General features: G+C 46.7%; 1 protein-coding gene and 1 pseudogene across 2 annotated transcripts in view; both read right to left on the bottom strand.

The window, feature by feature from the left end:
* Positions 1–22437, bottom strand: part of IP6K2 (inositol hexakisphosphate kinase 2) — a 28234-nt gene continuing 5797 nt past the window's right edge. Inside the window, exons 2-6 of one of the 2 annotated variants that reach the window (XM_045297585.1) lie at positions 6921–7237; positions 4801–5023; positions 3775–3950; positions 1122–1297; positions 1–785 (exon numbers count right to left, since the gene is read on the bottom strand). In XM_045297585.1, the coding sequence (XP_045153520.1) occupies positions 285–785; positions 1122–1297; positions 3775–3950; positions 4801–5023; positions 6921–7122 (1278 nt within the window). In that variant the 5' untranslated portion in view covers positions 7123–7237 and the 3' untranslated portion in view covers positions 1–284. Of the gene's footprint in view, positions 786–1121; positions 1298–3774; positions 3951–4800; positions 5024–6920; positions 7293–22437 lie in introns of those variants that run through there. The other variant, XM_004703975.2, reaches the window with a different exon arrangement.
* Positions 7808–7988, bottom strand: LOC115872175 (annotated as a pseudogene).

A 22437-nucleotide genomic window follows, 5' to 3' on the forward strand; every position in this document is an offset into this window, starting at 1 on the left:
TACAATTAACAAAAAGATCTGTATTGGAACGTTTACACTCAGGAAGAGAGAGAGAGGTATCTGCATCATCAAATGTGGAATGTTGAAGAAACAGTTAAAATAAATAAAGACTCTGAGGGCGGCTGGGGCTGGCTCAGGCCAGGGCTCACAGACGCCTCTGTGGGTCAGCTCCAGGCTGCAGGGGCAACTGCCTGGCCATCCCGGCCTCCTCCGTTCCTCCCCGACGCAGCACAGCTGTGCCTGGGACACAAAGAGCCTTTTAGGGGCCAGAGCAGTCGGCAAGCTCACTCTCCACTCTCCTCACTGATTTCTGTGACGAAGTCTATCAGGCTCTGGAGTCCAAAGATATAACCAGCATCCTGGCCCTCGTGCACCACGCTGTCTTCACCGTATAGCCTGCAGGTGGTGTGTGCAAAGTCAATCATGCGCACATCTACTGAGCTGGGGCCGATAGGCTTGTAGGCATAGGCGCCGGCAGACTCGTCGGCCGACTCCTCGGACAGGTCCTCCAAGTCCTCAGCATCCGAGTCCAGGGCCACCTCTGGCCGCTCCTTGCCGTCATAGATGAGCAGCAGGGAGCTCGAGTAGAAGCGGTAGGACTCCTGCCGCTCCAGTATCGCCTTGAGCTCAGTCAGCTTCTTGATGACAGGGCCCAGCAGCTCTCGGCGCAGGTACCGCCCGTTGTGGAAGAACTGGAACAGCGCCTCCTTAAAGCCCTGCACTGACAGTTTCCGCCCATGGTACTTGTTCATGAACATCAGCTGCCCACTGCCTGCCTGGTACACCTGTGGGGAGAGGGGAGTCGGAGAAGCAGGTCAGGAGCTGAGGGGATGTGGTCTCAGGGCCTGGACCCCGGGGACACAGAGCGAGAGGGAAGGTATGAAGTTACAGACCTCTGCTGGTGCCCCAGCTCCCTCAGCGGTGAGGGTCTAACCTTCTTTCCTTCCTCTGGGGGCTCTGTGAGCCAGGCCAGCCCCACAGGGATTGCCAGGTATGGGAAATCTCTTTTCTCTCCACAAAGGGCCACCTCAAAGGGTCAAACCAGGAATAGTTTGAGGCAACAAAACTATGTCAGGGTGGGGAAGAGGCCAGCTCCCAGCAGGTGCCAGCACACCCCTCACCTGCATGCCACACACGCGCACCCCGATGACTGCTGACGTGCTCTGCTGACATTTGCGGATCTGGTTGGCTGCCTTCTCCTCCGAAGCATCGTCACCATGCTGGCGTGTGCCCATCTTGAGGTCCAGGACACAGGGCACCTCATAGCGAGAGGTCAGGTTTTCCAGTAAAATAAATTCTGAGTAGTTAAGGACAATGCCCTCAAGAAAAGGCGCTGTTGTCTGAGTTCGGGCACAATGGCGACAGAATGCCCAGAAAAGCAGCCTGGGTTCAGGGCCTCCTCCAGCTAGTCATGGTGGGCTAGGCCAGGCCTGCCATCTCCCAGGGAGCAAACTCAGGCTAGAGAACACAAAGGCCCTTCCTTCCCCTCCCCTGCCGGCCGCAGGAAGACATACAACCCTCTCAACTCAGCCAGGGATGGAACTGGGGTTTAGCGCTTATGGTCCTCAAGTATAAATAGAACATCCAAATAGGTTTAGCAAATCCTGAAGTCCTAAATGAATGTGAACTCAAAATATCGGTAGGAAGTCAGGTAAGCACTTTTAGAATGTGTAATTCCTCGCCATGTCCACCGAAAAAGCCTAGAGACAAAGCCCAGAAAGAACATCCGTGTCACCCAAATGGTGGCACCTCACTTCCCATGACAGAGAAATCAGGGCTCTGGAAAGGAGGGCTGGCAAATAACAGCCCACCGCCCATTGTTGTTCATCCCCCAATCCTTAAGCCCCCTCGCCCCCCATAAACTAGGGATGTTTTTAGGGAGAGGGGTGTGGGAATCCGAAGAAAAATAACATTTCATGACATAAAATTCCAGTAGGAACAAAGTAATGACTGCCTCTGGTGACTCTGATAGAGCAGCAGCGGTGTGGGAGGCCTGGAAAGTTTAAAATACTTACTATTAATGCTTTTACTAAAAAGGCTTGCCAACCCTTGCCTTAGAGAAAGGGATGATCTCCTATCTGGGGCAGGAAATGTATGTCACACTGGACTATCTTTTCCTGTGAGCAAGCAAGGGGGCTCCCACAGGCTCCCGAGGCTGTCACAGTGATGTCACAGTGACTCAGGAGCCCTCGGAAGAAGCTCCTCGCGCTGGCCATTGATCAGTAAGGGGAACTCTGGGGGATGCATCAAAACTATGGAAATCCACGCACTTGATCCCAATGCCCACTGGTCATCTTGGGAGCGGTTACGGTCACTTCTTACCTCACCCCCACCCCAACCAAAAAAAACCCCAAACCTTTGACTGCCTTTGAGTCAATACTGACTCAGAGAGACCCTCTAAGGCAGGATAGAGCTGCCCCTGGGTTTCTGAGAGTAGAAAGCCCATCTTTCTCCCACGGAACCACTGGTGGTTTTGAGCTGCTGACTTTGCAGATCGTAGCCCCAACGTGTAACCACGATACCACCAGGTCTCAACACTTAGTAAATGAAAGAAAAGCTTTTAGCTTGTTTTTCCCTATGCGGGCTACACTCTAGAATAACCGTTTGGTGGTTAGGACGAAATTTCTTTTGGACGATTCCCGATGAGTGAAGACTATGATGAGAAAATCGCCTAGCAAAAACAAGGGAGCGGTGGCAGCGATGAGCTCAGAGAAACTGTGTGCTTCCCGACGGGCGGCACAGTGCCGTCTATGATGGAGTCTCACCGGTAGCCCCACAAAACTGATGGGAACCTGAGCAAGCCGGCAGAGCCAATTACCAATGAGCTAAAAATACAGGGGCACAGTCAGCAAAACCCAGACCGTGGGAAATGCTCTAACACCCAGTTTTCTAGATAATCTCCAACGAGGAAGAAAATAGGGGGGTGGGGGTGCAGAGAACATATATAAAGACTAGATATTTCAAACTCACGCAACCTTATCAGGGGCCTTATCAGGATCCCAACAAGTCATTCATAAACCTAGTTAGAAACAATTAGGAAAATGTGAGCCCTAGATATCGGATATGAAAGACTTATTGCCTGCCTGCTTTTAAAGGAACGAGAATACTGGTTTTAAAATAGCCTTATGCTTTACACACTGGTTGATGTATACAACAAGGAAATAACACATCTCAGACTTGCTTCAAAGGGAATCAAGCTGAGGGCTGCTGGGCACTGACAATGAGACTCGTGGGGCGGCCTGGGTCATGGGTACTTCAGGGTTCAACACACTCTATTTTTCAAATGTGTAGATTTTTCCCCATTAAGTTAAAAAAAAGCACCCCCCACACACACACAAAAAAAACACACCCAATTCTACTCTAACTCCATCCCCACGAGATAATGAAAAAAGCCTGAACAAATGAAGTATAGCTTCTTGGATGAAAAGGGGAAAAAACAGCCCCCAAACCAGAAAGGGTCCTGGGTGCAGTCCTCAGGCTAGGGCAGAGGAGCACTGAGGAGGGAGGGACCCCTTCCCTTGTCTTCTTTTCTACGCTGCCAGGCTCTCCCAAAGCCTTTCTACTCAGCCTGTTCCCCCACCCCCACCCCTGCCCAGTCAAGCCAGCTTCCAGCCGTCAGGGAGGTGAGATTTGCCCCCATTTTCACACAGCATGTTCTGGCCCCAGAGCTATAACAAAAACCGTAACTAAAAATCCCAACCTCTCTGGACTCCGAGGACCATCCTCAGCATTACAACCCGGCCCATGTAGAGCTGCTCGGTGAGCAAAGGATACTGTACTGGTTCCGATGCTTCGCATTCTCCTTCATCCGCTGTAACTGCTGCTGGTGACACTTCATGCTCCAAGGGTTGTAGTGCTTAAGCTGGGAGCTCGCGCTCCCCTTCTTCTCCACACTGTAGTACAGGACTTCAGATTTCTTTAACCACTCAAATTCTTCTTCTAACTTATGGCTGTAAAGAGAAAAGGATTCGATAAGCCACTGCCTTATCAAAACCAAAAAGGCCCCAGCGGTATGGGGGAGGAGTTTGATAGCTTGATGTGGTAGTGGGTGCAGTATTTATCTGCAACGCTCACGAGAGGGGGCTTGTCAACTGGGTGAAGCTCACTGAATGTGTGTGTATTACACTTCAACAAAACGTCTTTTGAAGAGATCGGGAGGCAGCCCACTGTTTTTTGCATCAGGGAGAAGCGAAGATGCAAGGACAGCCTCTGGCCCCTCTCCCACACCTCCCGGTAGGAAGGCAGGCAGGCTCCCTCTTTTTGCCAATGCCAGCCCAGCTTCGGATATTCCAGGTTCTCTGGAATTGCAAATTTTATGGCAGTAAGTCAACTTGCTTAGCCACATTAGAGATAATTATATATACATATATATGTTATTATACATATATAAATGAGACAAGAGGGTGTCAAAAGTTAATGGGAAAATGGAATAGAAGGATAATAGGATTTTTGTACCATTATTTTTTGAAGCCCCGTTGCCCCTCCCCCCAAGTTCCAAGGGGAGATGCTTTGAAAACCCTGTTGTGGTGGCCCCCCAGAGTTCAGGGAGCGCATCTGTGAGTATGCTGAGGCGCAGGGATGGCTCCCTGTCTTGCTGACTGCTCTACAGCAGGATCCGGCTGTGGGCCTGACACCGACCTGCCAAGGAATCTTTTACAGCTGCTGCTGCTGCAGCAGCCATTTCCTCCCAGACGTCGCTATCTGATTAAAGGAGCTGGGCAGGGACTGACCACCGGGTGACAAGGTACCTTCTAAGCCCATCATGAGAGTCCTGGGTCCTTCTTCTCGGTCTGTACCCACCTCTTCATCTTCTCCTCCTTCCGGTGCTGGCGCACCCAGTCCTTGGAAGTCTTTTCCGTTTCTGTGACATGATGTTTTTTGCTTGCCCATCTCAAGAGCTTAGTTTTTGGTTCACAGTCTGAACTGTCTACGTTGTCCACAGTTCCGTGGTCCCCCTTTAATGGATAGGCTATTAAACACAAATTCCTATCTTCATCTTCTTCAAAGCGCACAGACACCACACCTGGAAGGGGGGTGAGGAGCAGAGCAGACTTTTAATTCCACAAGAAGCTGCGTCCTAAGTAACATGATTGTTAACATTTGTTTTGTTCTTACCCTGTTCCTTAGTTTCTCTGTTGCCAGAGGCCCCAAACTCATCTGCAAACCTAACAAATATCAAAACATCTAGAAAAGATGACACCATACAAGACAAGCAATTAGGGAGCAAAATAGCTGAGAGTCTTCCTCTCTGATGCACTTCACAAGGTAAGAGCCAAAGAATAATTACAGGACACATTTTTCCATCATTGAAAATGTTTATTAATTTTCATGGAACTCTTCTAATCCTGAGAAAGCTGGAACATTTGTTCTTTGTAACTTGGCGAAATTTTCAATGCCCTAACGAGAAATACCACCAGCCTCAAGGCTTATTTTGAATGAGTGCCAGATCCCCCTGAGGGTTGAGGGGGGCACAGGTGTGTATGTGTGTGTGTGTGTGTGTTGCATCCAATGGTAAAGGAAGACTGTGCAAGCGAAGCAAAATAAAGGGCAAACAAAACAAACCACACAGCACAACAGACATCCTAAAAAGGCTTCCCGAAGCGCCCCCACATGGGTAGGCACCCCAAGCCTTTTATCCTTCTCAAATGTCAACTTTATTGGTCTTTGCAGTAGTCTCATGTCACAAAAGAAAACAGCACAAGGCCGACAGGGGGCGCAGGGAGCACGGACGCAATGCACGGTGGCCTTGAAAGCAGTTCTCCCCCTGGAGTCTCTAGAACCTGCCAGGTGTAATTAAGAGTCTTTGAGGGGGGCTGTCAGGCGGGAGCATTTCAGCAGGTGCCGACGAGCGCTCCTTACAACCGACTGGCTGAGCGCCTCTCCTGCCCGGCCTCTCTGCCCAGGATCACTGAATCTGCTCAGTCCTGCGGCCTGCCCGCTGCTGCAGGGGAATGCGTGCTCACAGAGAGACGACACTTCTGAGGTGGGCCCCAGCTCTGGGTGCTGACCAGCCCTGGCGGGGAATTCAGGGAACAGTGCCCTGCAGCCACGGGACAAAGAACCAAGGGAAAAAGGGGGCAGGGGCGGCCAGCTAACAAGGGGCCTTTGGCTTTGTCCTGGAAAAAACAACAGAAAAGGACCAAGTGAGGGCCCCCAACCTCCGCCCCCCCACAAACACACACACATGTTCAACTTAGAAAGAGCTGCCCAAATACATTCTGACTTTTAAAAAATTGTCTCTCACTCTAAAGGAGCCTAGTTGTTCCCGAGTCTTGTGCACAACCAGGCAAAATACACATTATTTCCCTAATAGCCTCTTCCTTGATTTACAAAGGATCTGACCCCCACCCCCAGGCAAGGCCACAACCATGCTGCTGCTGTCTCCCCCAAAATGAAGTAATAAAAGCCCCCCATATGTGAATCAAAGGGGCTCTTCAGTAGACTGTGGGGACATTCCGTAATAGCTGTGGCTAATCAGCACAGCCTCCCACTCTTGCATTCCGTCTGACTCAATCCACCCTGCCCCCAGTCTGCCTAATCACCAGCTTTGGCTTTCTTTTCATGGAGGACAAGACGCAAGGCAGCAGTGACTGATTCTGGACAAAACCCTCCCCAGTCTTTTCCTGCCGCCCCATCCCCCACCCCCACCATGGGAGACTAGGGTGACTGCCATCGAGACACCTGAACATAAAACACATCTACACTTCCACCCCAAATGGACTCAAAACACATCTACAAAACAAAACAGAATCGAACAATCTTACCAGGGCTTGTAAACTGAGGGTGTGAGGTGCTGGGCCGAAGGCCAAGAGAAGTAGGAGGGAAAACCCACTGAGCGGGAGGGGGCCGGGGTTCGGGAAAGGCCAAGGCACACCTCACATCTCCAGGTGTTGGCATCCCCTACGGCTGCGGGGGCTCACCTTTGTACTGGGGAGTGAACTTGCGCATCTCGGCTGGGAGGGTCTCATAGAACTGGTGCTCCCTCGGGATCAGGGGCTTGCACAGGGTCGTCTCGTTGAAGCGGAGCACACAGGAGTGGCCCCCGACCTGGTGGACAAAGGGCTCCAGCAAGACGCCCTTGGCGCGGAGCTCCACGTCCATGGCCCTAAAGGCTGGGCTCATCCTCCGGACGCAGGCAGCGGGGAGAAGGGGGAGGCAGCGGGATCCAGCGGCCAGCGTGTCCTCTATTTGAAGTCTTGTAGTCTGTCTGCGAGTCTCTCAGTCCGGCCAGAACGCTCTGCCAGAAACAAACAGAGCACACGGAGTTGGGAGAGGCCCGGGAGCCGCCTAAACTCTCTGGTCTCCACCAGCAGCAGAAAGACAAATAACCTGCGCTCTGGTGGCGGCCCCGCCCCGCCGACTCCCGCAGGACAACAAACACGGGGCGGGGCGGGGCGGGGCGGGGCCAGCGCCTCCCGGGACAGAGAAAGGCACCGCAGCTGGGACGAGGCGGAGCCCGCCTATTCTTTGGCTTAAGTCTTGCCATTTTCACAAACGATTGATTGTCAAGCCTAGGTGATGATGCTCAAGCCTCTGCTATATTTCTATAAAAAGCATTTGGACATGCACAGGCAGCATTTAGTAAGGAAGGCTAGTCAAGGGACTACACACATCACCCCTGCCCAGGCCAAAGACAAGCCCCATTAACTTCATTAGCAACGGAGCTTAGTCCTAGCTTTAATGATTAACATCTGCATCTAAAAACAACTGCTGGAGACTGGCTAAAGCTTTTAAAATGACACACTGTGTTCTAAGTCACCCACAATTTTGATTGGTTCTATCTTATTTTTTCCTTCTTTTTTTTAAACAGGGTAGAGCGCGAATGCAGTCCCCCACTACCACAAAGTATGCAGTCGAAGTTTCCCACATTTTGCAGTCGATTCCCACATTGGAACTCGCAGGGGTCAGCACATCTGGAGTGCAATGGATAAGCCTCGCCCTGGAAAACCACCTTCTTAATCATGGCATCTTCCCTGCCAGGTAAGTATGATTGGTTCTATCTTGATGGTCAAAAAGCTGGGGCACACCTTTCCTTCCTTTTTTTTTTTTGGGGGGGGGCACACCTTTCTAACCAAAGTTGGGCTCCTGGGGTGCTCAGCACTACTGCCCCATTGGGAGTCCCGGAACCTGAAGCCACATATACTGGATGGATCTCAGCAAGCACACCTCTTTAACTGTTTAGGGCACGGGACGTCAAGCCAGTTTTCTGTGCTCTGCCCCAGCTAAGCAGAGGCTGCACAGTTCTAGGGGTCCGTCTACTGGGCTTCCGACCACTCAGCTGTGGTGGCTTGTGTGTAGCATTTGCTATGATGCTGGAAGTTCGGCTACCAGTATTTCAAGTGCCAGCAGGGTCATTCTTGGTGGGCATGTTTCAGCAGAGCCTGCAGATTAAAACAGGCTAAGTAAGAAAGGCCTGGCAACCTCCTTCCAAAACCATCCACTGAGACCTAAGGATGAGAGAAGATGGTCCAACACAGTGCTGGAGATGAGGTCTAGGTTGGAAGACACTCAAAATACACAAAGGTGGCACCAATGCTGGTGAGGATGGAGGCGGCAGGCTGGGCAAGGTTTCCTTTTAGTGTAGAGAAACTTGCCAGCGTCAGAGTGAACTGGACAGCAGAGTTAACAACTGGCCAGAGCCTAGCGATGGGGGTGGTGACAATGGGACTGCTGGAGATGAGCCCTCTGCCCTCTATTGTGGCTAAACCACCTACTATGTGCCAGCTCATTACAGGAATTTATCCCACTTGATCCTAATAGTTCTATGCAATAGACACTACTCTGTCTTGCAAATTAAGTTATGATTCAGGGAGGGGAGCAAACTCAAGACCACAGACCCTGAGCCACAGCTCTCAAGTGAACCCCAATATGTCAGCTGCTACCCCCAATGCCACCCTGTGGGTCTCTGCTTTGGTACAGCACTCCTACTATGCACATGAGACATGTTGCTTCTCCCGTGAACCTGCTTTCACCATGGTTTTGGTTTTTTCTATCTATAAAGAAGCCTCTTTTGCAGGCCTTCAACTAGTGGCAATCTATTCTTCTAGGCCTCCATCTGACTCAAAGATCAATCTGGTTCTTTAGATACAAAGGGCAGAGAGTCAGGGGACCTCGTCTGACACTGCCTTCTCATTACAGCAGACACAGAGGCACGGGCTGAGGAGAGTGCCAACACACCAACGTCAAGCAGGGGCAAGGATGAGCACATTGCAGTCATTCCCGGTTCTCTCCAGAAGGGGCAGCACCGAGACGACTGGCCACACAAGTCCTCTGTTCCAGCCCAGCTACCCAGACCGCTCCTAGCCATCTTCAGAGATCTCCTGAGTCAGAGCTCCAGCAGCAACAGAGTAAAGCTCCTGCCAGCACACCAAAGCTGAGGCCAAGCACCGCAACATCACACTGTCCAAGCACACAAAGCTGCCCCGGCTCACACCTCCCGGAGCTTTTGCCATCAGAACGACACTAATAACGATGCAAATCTCAGGTGACCCTCACGGCGCTTTCAATGAGGCCGACATTATTTTTCCTGTTGGAACGTCCCTCAATATTCCTTAAATGGATTCTATTAAGTAATAAAACACCTCTCTCCAGGCATCTCTCACCCACCCTACCTTCAGTGAAAAACTGAACACAAAACATGGCAGCAGCTCTCTCAAATCCCCAGTGTGTTCATTAGCTGCTGGGCATGGGGTGGCATTTTGCCACCCTCCTCCTTGGCACCCAACCTTAGCAGTCTATAGACTGGTATTCCCTGGGAAAGAAAAAAAATCCTCTTGGGCATCAAATTCACACAACTAAGACTTATTTTTGACTGGACCAACTGTGAGGAAAGAGAGGTAAGTTACAAATCTGAGGAGGAATTAGGGAGCCCCCTGAGGAGCCTGCAGCCTAGCTTGGTGGAGTGGGCAAGGTGAGTCCGAATCTAGTCCCGGCCCCTGGCACTTAATACCACAAAGAAACCTCTGGGTTTCGATTTTCCGAACTGCAAGGTCAGGAGAGGCCTGGCATGAGTAGGAGTGGTGATCATAGGCAGTTTTACAGAAACCACCAACGGGTTGCACACAGGGAGCTAAGTCCTATTTTGTGAGCCTCTTGTTTTAATGATGCTCAAACTCTTCATATGAACCCTCAGTATGGCTTCACTGTACGACAACATTTCTACTCTTGGGATTCTCACAAAAGTGTAAAGGCTTCTAATCGGGGGTCCCTTATCCCTTACACAGGATCCAGGCCTACAGGCAAACAAGAGCCTAGTCTCCCAAGGATTATACAGATCAACTTCCTCTCCTAGGCCACCTGGCATTTCTGCTCCATGTGTGGTTTGAACAGTGGGGCGGCTTGGTTTCCCTGGGATCCTGGAGTATTAACAAATACTGTAGAGCCAAAGCCATGTGCTACTTACTCTGTACCTAAGGAGCTAGGTTCGGATCCAGCACCTGTTTCAATGTTCTACATTTGTCCACAAACCTATGCGCAGTCAGAAACACTGACAATCATTATCCTGGGGCAGAGTCTGCTCCCCAAATTCATCTAATTACTATAAAGAGCTGTTGAAAACATGTCTTCATGGTCTTAAGTATTGCATATAAAACAGCTATGACGCACGAAAGCTCTGGGGCTCAGAACTCAGGCAGGTCGCTGAGAATTGAGTTAACGAGGTAAAAGTCGGGTCTCCTGAGGGCACTTATTGTGCCTCAAGAAAACCCTAGGCTCAGGCAGGGGGTGGCTTGAGGCACATTACCCTAAAGGTGGAAAAATAACCCTGCCGGCTGCACCTCCTCCCCATCAGGCCAAGAGCCACTCCCTAGTATTTGGCTGACATCTACACACACCACTACTCATCACAACATCACCAGGGTCAGTCACCAAGCTGCCAGACACCAGCCTGCGGGGCTCTTGTTGCTCTCTCACACACTTGCCTCTCCCACCAGCCGCCTCTGGCTTAGGGGAGGCCAGACACAGGAAGCCTAGTTTCCTCTGAATACTACAATGGCAAAAGATTAAAAATCATAGTACAAACATTTCTAGTTTGGAAACAAACTGAATGCCTAAATATGGGGAGAAGGGTAAATAAAATACGGTATCCTTAATTGGTGAATTAGAAGTTGAAATGAAAGGAAATAAGTGACAATCTTTATATTAATAATGTTAAATACTTAGGGACACATTTGGCATAATATGTACAAGGCCTGTTACTGAAAAGTACAACACATTGCTGAGAAAAATTAAAGACCTAAGTAAATGTAGTCACATACTGGGTCAAGGCTCCAAAGTTTCAATATTGTTAATGTGTTAATTCTCCCTAAGTTGATCTATAGCTTCAATGCAATCCTAGTCAAAATGTCAGCAGACTATTTTAGGTAGAAATTAACAAGGTGGCTCTAAAATTTATACAGAAATGCAAAGGACATATTAAAATAACCAACAAGATTTTTAAAAAGACAAATTAAAAACAGAGACAAATTTAGAGGAAGTATGCTTCTGATTTCAAGACTTTCTATAATGCTATATGATTGAGAATGCAACATTGGCCTGAGAATAAGCTTACAGATAAATGAAGCACAAGAGAGTCCAGAGACAGCCATATTAATCCGATCAGTTATTTTCAATGATGGGGCCACAGTGTGCTGAATTATCCAAATCTATTGTGGGCAAGTAGATTCTGAGTCATAGCGACCTCAGGGCACATCAGAACTACCCCACAGGGGCTTCAGGGATATATTCTTTACGGAAACCAGTTGCCAAAGCTTCCTCCTGTGCAGTGGCTGGCGGGGTTAGCAGCTAAGTCGTGACACCCCCAGGGCTCCTTTGTGGGGTAAATAAAAATCCAAACTCACTGCCATCTAGTTGATACGGGCTATAGGACAGGGCAGAACTGCCCTCTGGGTGTTCAGGACTGTAACTCTCTAAGGGAGTAAAAGCCTCTTCTTTCTCCCTTTGAGCTGGTGGTTTCAGACGACTGCCCTTGCAGATCGGAGCCCAACTACTAACCACTACCTGGCTGTGGGTTAAATAGTGTCCCCAAAATCCAGGACCACTAGAATTTCAAATTGTGACTTTAAGTGGAATCAAGGTCTACAGATGAAGTCCTGCTGGACTTAGGGTGGGCCTTAAATTCAATGACTGGTGCCAAGTGGATGGGCTGCCAAGTAGTGAAAGAGAACTTTCTGGAGACTGGGATGGGACAGTTACATGACTGTGTGCATGTGCCAAAGCTCTTCAAATATAAATATAAAAGGAACCACTGTATGTCGATTAGAAGTAAAAGTGTTCATTTTTTCTTCTTTAGATTTTGGAATTTATAAACTTTATAAGTATGTATTATTATAACAATTAGAGAAATTTAAGATGTCGGACAGGGCAGAATATGACAAAATAAACAATTTATAAATTATCAAGGGCTCATGAGGGAGGGGGGAGCAGGGAAGGAGGGGGGGAAAATTAGGACCTGATGTCCAGGGCTTAAGTGGAGAGCAAATGTTTTGAAAATGACGAGGGCAATGAATGTACAAATGTGCTTTACACATTGATGTGTGTATGGATTGTGATAAGAGTCCCATGAGCCCCTAATAAAGCGATTAAAAAGAAAAAAGAAATGTATACTTCAAAAGGTCCCATTAGCTGTTGCATTGACTGAAATGTACCTTCTCATCCTTCTCCCTGGAGTCACACATGCCAAGGTCACACTAGACATAGAGTAAAGCATCTTCCTGACTAGTGAAGACACTCCAATGGCAGAGACTTTCAGGAGACGGCTATGTTCCTTCATGAATCTGTGACACACACTGCTAACACAACAAACACGTTCTAAACCCATCTGCTCACTTGGAAAACCTCATTTAAAAAAACTGTATTCTGGGCTCCGACAGCTCTTATCACAACCCATACACACCTCCATTGTGTCAAGCATATTTGTACACGTTACCATGAAAACCCAATTCTTCTCGGACCCCAATACTAGTGGATTGCTATCAGCTGCATGGTTCTCTTCTCCTCCATGCTTGTAAAGCAAAAGCATTCTTTACACGCAAATGAGCAGAACAGAAGTGAACAACACAGGGTCTAATAGGCCTTTCCTGAAACACCCACTGAGAAAGAAAAACCCCATCCAATCTGCTCCAAGCACACTGGCTTCCTTGCTCTTTCTCAGCTGTGCCTGGCACAAACTATCCCTGGGCCTTTACACGTACCCTTCCCTCTCGGCCTGGTTCATTCTTCCTCCATTATTGTCCAAGCTCATCCCCGGCCTCCTTCAGCATTTTATGAGGTTTGGGGTCAACCTGTGGAAAAACACATCTCCCACCCATATTCTCTTATGTCTCCTTAGCACTGATCACCATCTAATATATGTGGGGGGCTTCTCGAAGTCTGTTGGAAAATGGAATTCAAAGACCTGGAGTTTTCCCACAAACTTTCTTAAGTCCCCAGAAAACTCTGTTTTCTCCTTTGTCTTCCTGTGCTCACTGCTGAGACTTCGGAACCCCAAAGAGCATCAGTTCAGCTCATTTGTGCTGTGCGCAGGCGCACCCCAGGATGTGCCTCAGAGCACCTGCGGCACACAGAGCAGCCACCCTTGACAAAATGCACGCCAGGCGCTGGACTGGTGTTTGTCTGCCTTATCAAGGCTGCGTTAACTGGGGAGTGTGGACATAGGGTTCTGTACCGCAGCACTCTCTGGGGACCGGCTGATGCAAAAGCACTTTTGCAAACAAAGTCTAAACTCTCCACTCCCCCTCCCTTTGGTTTTGGTTATTTGTAAATTTTACTTTGCTTTTTATTGTGTTTTTTCCCCAAAAAACCATTTTATTGGGCACTAATACAGATATCATACCATCCCATAATTCAACCATATCAAGCAGTATTGTACAATTGCTACTACAGTTTCAACACACTATTTTCCTTCTTGAACTCCTTGATACCACCTCCCCTTTATTCCTCCCCACACCTCCATGAAGGTTTCCATAGCAGATTTGTTGATTAGTTGTCCAATCAACACTTCATATATATTTTTGTAAATTCCAAACTCTTAATGTGATTTTTATTAAAAATCAGGCAAGAAAAGATTAATCTGTTAAAATGTGGTTATGATACAGGGAATCCAGGACGGATGAGCCCTATAGGACCAGTGGTATGAGTGGCAAAACAGGGAGGGTAAAGGGAGAATGGGTAGGAAAGAGGGAACCGATTACATGGAACTGTGTGTGACCTCCTCCCTGGGGGACAGACAATCAAAAAGTGGATGAAGGGAGACGTCGGACAGGGCAAGATATGACAAAATACCCATTTATAAACTATCAAGGGCTCATGTGGGAGGGGGGAGCGGGGAGGGACGGGAAAAATGAGGACCTAATGTCGGGGGTTTAAATGGAGAGAAAATGTTTTGAGAAACGATGTACAAATGCGCTTTACACAATTGATGTGTGTATGGATTGGGATAACAGTTGTATGAGCCCCCAATAAAATGATTCTTTTAAAAGAAAAATAAAATAAAATAAAATAAAATGTGGTTATGCAAATATTAAAACCCTATTACACTTTCAGACAAATATAGTAGCATTCAGAAATTCTACGTTGGTGCTGAGTTCACTTCCCAAAGGCGCAAGGTTTTGGACTTGTTCAAGGGCCACTGAAAGAGGAATTGGCCCCACGTTTTGCAGGCAAAATGAAGCAAGGCCAGCGGATGGTCCTTGAGTACAGACCGGAGCTTATGGTAATGGCCTGCCTGTCCACCCGAACCAAGGTGTTTTGGGTAGGTGGAAAACCATCCCTCGTCCCGAGGCCTGAATTTCCAGGGAAACTGAGCAACAAATTGGGAACAATCCCTGGTAACAAATGAAAACTCATAAATGAATTTTACCTAAATAAAAGCAGGAAGAAAAGTTCTTAATCTTTGACTCGGAGTGGCTGCCTGTGGGAGCACCAAGAAAAGCATTCTGGTCAGATTGACCCATGTGGCTATAAGACATCCAACTTCAAGAAAACTCCTCCACATGTCCTGGCAGGACATCTCCCTCTCCTCCCACCAGGAACGTGCCGACCTCCCACCTAGCAAAAGCTGTCTGTTTTGTTTTGTTCAGTTGTACGATGCACAGGTAGGATAACAAAGCATTTGCTTAGCAGTTTCACGGTTTTAACGTTTTGCTTAGGATATGCTAACTGAAATGGATTCACACTTGTATGCTCTATATTGTCTCAATGCTGTGAGTACAGCCAACAGCCCACAGAGAAAAAGAGACGAGCAAAAAGGAGCCAGGGCTCCTGCCCCCTCTTCCACGGCCCAGCAGACTGCATAGGGCACTCTGGTGTCACCAATTTGACAATAATCTACAAAGCCGACCTGCATGACCTACACAGCTGAAAGAAATTTTTCTAAGTTCTCCACAACAGAATGCAGATAGGGATCAACAACCATAAAGAAGGAACTGTGTGATCTTTCTGCTCTACGAAAAAATGATGAATTGCTGTCATATAAAGAGGCAGTCGAAATGGTGCTCAACAAATACAGGGGGGGGGAAGTATTGTAGTTGTGTAATATGTCTGCTTTTCAAAATGTGTGACTTCTTGTGAGTTGTTTCCAATATAAACAAACATGCAACCTTACCAAAATTTTATTTTCATAACTGTGTATTCCTTTTCTTAAGGATAGTCCTCACATTAGATAAATGTTATCGTTTTTGTTAGGATCACTGAGTTGGTTTCAATCCAGTGTCTCTCTCAAGTTGCCCATCCTCACAATTGTTGCTACTGTTTCAATTTGTCTCATTGAGGGTTCAATACTTTTTCTGCTCACCCAAGCCATCAGGTCTCTCCTGATAACATGCTCAAAGTACGTGCAACGAAGTCACACCATCTCATTTCCAAGGGGCACGCTGGCTGTACCTCTGAGACAGATCTGTGACTCTCCTTCATTGCCCTGAGATATTTCAAATTCTTCACCAACATGTAACCCAAAGGCACTGATTCTTTGGGTCCACAGTCAAGCAAGGCCCATGCAAACAGTAGTCAAGAAATCAAACAAGGTGTTGCACTGGGCAGATGTGCACAAGACCTCCTTAAAGTGTTAAAGGGCAGAGATGTCACCTTGGGGATTAAGTGCCCTGACCCAAGCCATGATATTTTCAATTGCCTCCTATGCATGTCAAAGTTAGGCAAGGAGTAACATTTCCTGACTACTGTTCTCCATGGACCTTGCTGACTGACTGTGGATCCAAATAATATGAAATCCTTGACAGCTTCAATCTTTTCTCCTTTTATCACGATACTATTGGTCCAGCAGTTCAGGATCTTTGTCTTCTTTACATTGAGGTGTAATCCATCCTGAAGGCTGTCGTCTTTAATTTTCATCAGAAAGTATTTCAACACTCCCTCCCCCCAAGGAGGACGAACAACAGAAATGTGGGTGAAGGGAGACAGTGGTCAGTGTAAGATACGAAAACAATAATTATTTATAGTTTATCAGAGGGTCACGAGGGTGGAAGGGGGGGAAGGAAGGGAAAAAAGAGAAGCTGATACCAAGGGCTCAAATAGAAAGAAAGGAAATGTTTAGAAAATTATGATGGCAACATATGTATAAACATGCTTCATATAATTGATGTATGGATTGTTATGAGTTGTAAGAGCCCCCAACAAAATGATCTTTAAAAAAAAAAGGTATTTCAAGTCTTCTTCACTTTCAACAAATACAGTTCCTCCAATCCTGATTCCACATGTTCCTTCATACAATCTAGCTTCTTTGACTTATTAATTGCTCCAACCTAGACACAGAACAGAGGAGCCCTGGCAGTATAGTGGTTACACGTAGGGCTGCTAACCAAGGTCAGCAATTCACAATCAGCAGACCGTTCATCTAGAGGGCACTGAGGCTTTCTACTGCCACAGTTACAGTCTCAGAAACTCAGAGGCCGTTCGACTCCCCCTACAGGGGCACCATGAGTCAAAATTGACTCAATGGCAGGGAGGGAGGGAGGGAGGGAGGGATACAACCCTGATAGACAACTTTCCAGATCTGAAATCATGCAGGTTCTGAAGAGCTTTGCTTACCAGACAGAGAGCACTGTAAAGTCAATTACGGAAGATGCAGTTCGGTGAAAACATACTGTGTTATCATTTGTTCTCCCCTTTGACACATTTTAAAGTTGTTTCAGTTTTTAAAGAAGTGAAGGAGAGGAGCTGATGCGATTAAAAAAAAAGTGAAGGGGAAATACAGGTGGATTAGGCCTCTAATGAATCCCCACTAACCACAGACCAGGGATGTGACCAGTCTTGCTAACATGCAGAAGGCACTGGAGAGTGGATTATGATAGATGCAGTTAGGCTAAAATTTAACACCTTATCATTTGATCTCCCTTTGATTTATTTTGAATTTGTTCTAGTTTTTAATATCTGCTACTTTCTTTTCAATTGAGGCTGTTCTGTTTCACTTTATTTATTTTTAAAATGTTTTTCTGTATATGAAACCCAGGAGAGGTAAACCTATCTTGGAAGTAATCTATCCAGAAAATATCTGGATTAATGGTTCCTTGGGGGTATATTAGGAGAGGTGGGGGGAAATGGGGAGCTAATAACAATGAATACAAGTACAAAGATGCTATTTTAAAATTGATTGTGATAATTGTGCAACTCTTCTTAATATGATTGTATGATTTGTGAATTTTATACCAATAAAACAAAAAAATAAATAGGCCATGCAGCCTCCCTTTTTTCTGTTTAACTACCACCTCTTGGTATATGGATAGATTCTACATGAGTACAATTAAGAGTTCTGGAATTTAAACTCCACTAGGCTTATAATTTGTTGTAGTGTGGTAGTTTGTGTTGGACACTGGTATTTCAAATACCAACAAGGTGACCTATGGTAGAGAAGTTTCAGTAGAGCTTCCAGACTAAGACAGACTGGGACGAAGAACATGATGATCTACATCTGAAAAGAAACAAACAAACAAAAGCTGGCCAGTGGAAACCTTATAGCCAGCAGAGCATGTTACAGAGCCAGAGGAAGCGCCCCTCAGGTTGGAAGACACTCAAAATACAACTGGGGAAGAGCAGCCTCCTCAAAGGAGAGTTGATCTTACGACCGGGATGGAATAAAGCTTTCAGGACCTTCATTTGTTGATGTAGCACAACTCAGAATAATAAGAAATAGCTACAAACATTCATTAATAACTGAAATGTGGGATGTCCAAAATAGGAATCAGAGAACATTAGAGGTTGTCAAAAGTGGAATGAAAGGTTTGGAGATTAATATCCTCGGCATTAATTAAGTGAGCTGAAGTGAACTGGTATTGGCTACTTTGAATCAGACAATCATACAGACTACTACTATGCCAAGAAGAAGAAATTCAGGAGGAACAGCATCACATTCATCGTTAAAAAGAACATTTCAAAACCTATCCTGAAATGTAACAAGGTCAGTAAATGGATAACATCCATTTAATCCATTATTAAAACGTACGCATCCCCCAGCAATGCCAAAGATGAAGAAATGGATGGTTTTTCCCAACTTGTGCTATTTGAAATTGAACAAACATGCAATCAAGATGTGTTGATAATTACTGGATATTGTGAAATGTGACAGTCGGAAACAAAGGAGGAGGATCAGTGACAGAAACAACGTGGGAGATCACATGATAAAGTGTTTTGCAAGACAATAATTTATTCAGTGCAAATATTTTTTCAACAATATTAAAGGCAACTATATATGTGGACTTTCCCAGATGGAATACACAAGAGTCAAACTGACCACATCTGTGGAAAGAAACGGGGAAACTCAGTGTCATCAGTCAGAACAAGGCCAGGCACAACTGCACAACAGAGCATCAACTGCCCATATGCAAGCTCAAATTCAAGTTCAAGAAAATGAAAAGTCCATAAGAGCCAAAATATAACTCTGAAAACATCCCACCTGAATTTAGAGACCATTGCAATAACAATTTTGAGGCACTAAACACACATGACCGAACAAGTTGTAGGATGACATCAAAGACAGATAAATGAAAACTAAACAAAAAGTCGTTTAGAAGATACGGCGGCCAGGTTGGGGGTGGGGGCGGAGACCAAAATGGATGTTAGAGGAGACTATGAACCTGCAAGAAGAAATAACGATGTAAAAGAGCTGAACAGAAAATCTCAAAGGGCAACAAAGGAAAATATTATAAAGAAATGTGCAAAGATCTAGAATCATAAAACCACAAGGGAAAAACACTCTCAGCATTTCTCAAACTAAAAACTGAAGAAGAAATTCAAGCCTTGCGTTGTAATATTGGCAAAAGCATCAGAGATGGAAGGAATACACAGCCACTAAACCAAAACGAAGGGGTCGGAGTTTAACAAAAACTTTAGACCACATACAGCTTGGAGTATGCGTGAAAAGAGCTCTGGTGGTGCCAGGGTTAAGCACTGAGCTGCAAACCGGGAGGTCAGTGGTTTGAATATACCAATGGCTCCCCGGGAGGAAAAACCACCTGGGAAACGCCATGGGGCACTTCTACCCAGTCTTGTAGGGTCACTACGGGTGGGTATCAACGACTTTCTGGCACACAAGGTATTCTCTTCAGTTTTCTGAAATTTCTTTCAGGTCTCTGAATGTCACAGACTTCTTGAAATGTTCTCTGAGCATATGCTACTTACTGAAAGGGAAAAATATTAGGGGGGGTGACAACAAAACAATTCATTAAGACTGAAAACCAGATGGGTGCTCACCTATTATAAGTTTTAAATCCATCCACACACACTAATCCAACCCAAACTGTGTGCTCTACACTCTCTCCATGATGGTGACCCAAGGAAAGGGGCTGGGGTAAACAAGGAAGGATAACAACCCAAATCTACCCTCCTGTCCCTAGGGGATATAGAAAACTCTGTAAGGTCAGAAGAAGGTGACCTCTCAACCTTCAATGAGAACGAGTTCTGACTGTGCCAGAAACAAGAGCTCTTATTTACTCTTCCTTCTCACATCAACCCTCTGGAGGAGATACTCTGATTATCCCATTACAAATGGGCACACTGAGACACCATGCCATTGTCACATCGCCTAGGTTTCGTGATTAAAATTAGGAAAACATCCCTGCTAAGGCTGTCGGAACCATAGCCTTCAGCTCAAATGAACTTCGGCTGGCCAACAAGGGTGGCTACCACGCCACAGCAGGTGTTGGGCCGCCACCACAGCGGCTACCAGAGGGACCAAGACACACACATACCCTGAATCAACCTGACACAGAAGTCAAGGGCCCAACACTAGGAGTTTGTTTGCACCAGCAACAGCTGATTTTTCAAGTTTCAATAAAGGAAAAGTAACAACAGCAGCAAAAGTTGTAAGAAGAACCATTTCATCAAAACCATACGATACAGCAGATTCTCCTCCCAACTGCTGAGAGATAACTAGAGCGGCAAATCCTGTCCTATGAAGCTCGACAAGCCGTTCCATGTGGGAAAGAGCAGTCGCTCAGCTGCCCCTCCTCTCCAGAACCCTGAGAATGCTACTGCACACCCCAGGGCCCAGCCACTCCGAAAGTGGTTTGAATGTTCCAAACCTCCTGGGTTCACGGCCTTACCTCTCGTCCCAATCGACCTGCCCATAGGTCCTTGGGGCCCTGGGAAGAGGTTAAGCCCAGCATAGGCGCTACACAGGACCTGAGATCAGGTATTTGTGTTTTCAAGAAAACAGATAGTGAGGGGGAAAAAACCCCCAACCCTCGGTGAATCTGACACTCTGGTTCTTCTAGTGATGCTCAACTTGGAGAACAGGTACTATTTCTGGAAGTACACCTTTCACTGCCTTCTAAGGAAAGTCTTTGTAACAGCGGAAAAATTGAAAATGATCGCTAAGCGTTAACAAACTTAGGAAGGGGATCTTAGCAATGTTCACGTAAGTGGTTTAACAGTTACTATTGTCTGCTTTTTTCTGTCAGGTTGCAAGCACTCATTAAAATATACATTTTTCAGTTAATCAACATCCCTCTCTCCCTTCCTCTTTCTTCAAGGGCAGCTGGGCAATTGCTCCAGGAAACAGCACCATTCTGTTCAGCACCAGAGCCAATCAGCACTGTGCACATCCATGCAGGACGCACCACAAAAGGAGTTGAGCTGTGAACTCCCCAGAGGTCTAGTATGATTTCCTGCACCTAAGACGTGAGGGTGGAGCCAGGACACGGGTCCACAGACACCACGTTTAAAATGTCCACAAAAGAGCCTTAGAATGAAAGCAGCCGCTTGAAGTTAGGTTTGTTCCAATCCCAGCTTGCCACAGCCTCAGCAATAACATGGAATCTGTAAAGACCCAGGAGGCAATCACAGACTGCAGCAGATGAGAATCTAAACGGAGAGGAGCGTTAGTTACAGTGACAATACCTATCTTACGTTTGATTATTTTACCATTTCATTTAAAAAGCAAGCATCCAAGGAGAACACAAGATTTCTCCACGAGCTGAGAAGAGCCCCGCAGCCCGCAGGGGTCTCGTTTGAGAGGGTGCAGTCACGGTGGGGAAAATGGTTGGCCCTGGCGCAGCTCCAACTCAAAGAGGAACACGGCGGAAAGGCAAAATAAGGTGAACCAATTTCCTCCGCCCCTACCAACCACCCATAAGGAAACAGCCATCTGCTGCAGCCACCATGGCCACAGTGCTACCACCTGGGGGGCACCCCGCCACCACTGACAGCAGGGTGAACTGCCAGAGCTCGCCTGCTTCTCCTCGCCACTCTTGGGGCTGGGCAATGGGGACCAGTTTCCAAGTGGGAGCCAAGTGTCTTGGTCCCGGGGCTCTGATGTTGTTTCTAGCGCTGGTGTCCTTAAAATCATGCCAGCATGAGAAGAGTTTCAAGACCGATTGACATGAGAGAGAGAGAGAGAATATAAACGAGTGTGTGTGCGTGTGCATGTGTGTGTGTTTGGGCTAGGGCTAGGCTGATGTATCAGTGTGTGTGTGTTTGGGTTAATATGGTGGCGGGGGACCCAGAGCCAGAAAGAGCTCCCAGAAGGAGGTCGCTGAGGGAGGGCAAGCATGGGCAACAGCAAGGCTATGAAGATGCAGTAATATATTTAGAAAAGAGCTAGCCTTAGTGATCAAAGTTAACACAGTTTGTTAAACCTAAATCCTCCAGGACTTGAGGATACGTAGGTGTTTGTTTCATTATTCTTCATACTGTTGTGATAAAACATATAACAAAAACATTGCCATTTCCAACAAATGCACAAATATGCTTGACACAATGGACAGATGTCTGGATTGTGGTAAGAGCTGTACCAGCCCCCAATAAAATTATTTTTTTTAAGATATGAAAACAATAATAATTTATAATTTATCAAGGGGTCATGAGGGTGGGATGGGGAAGGGAGGGAAAAAAGAGGAGCTGATACCAAGGGCTCAAATAGAAAGTAAATGTTTAGAAAATGATGATGGCAACATATGTACAAATATGCTTGATACAATTGACGTATGGATT

This window comes from Echinops telfairi, unplaced genomic scaffold (genome assembly GCF_000313985.2).
Source record: "Echinops telfairi isolate 266 unplaced genomic scaffold, ASM31398v2 ScPeMD7_7420;HRSCAF=8458, whole genome shotgun sequence".
NCBI lineage: Eukaryota > Metazoa > Chordata > Mammalia > Afrosoricida > Tenrecidae > Echinops > Echinops telfairi.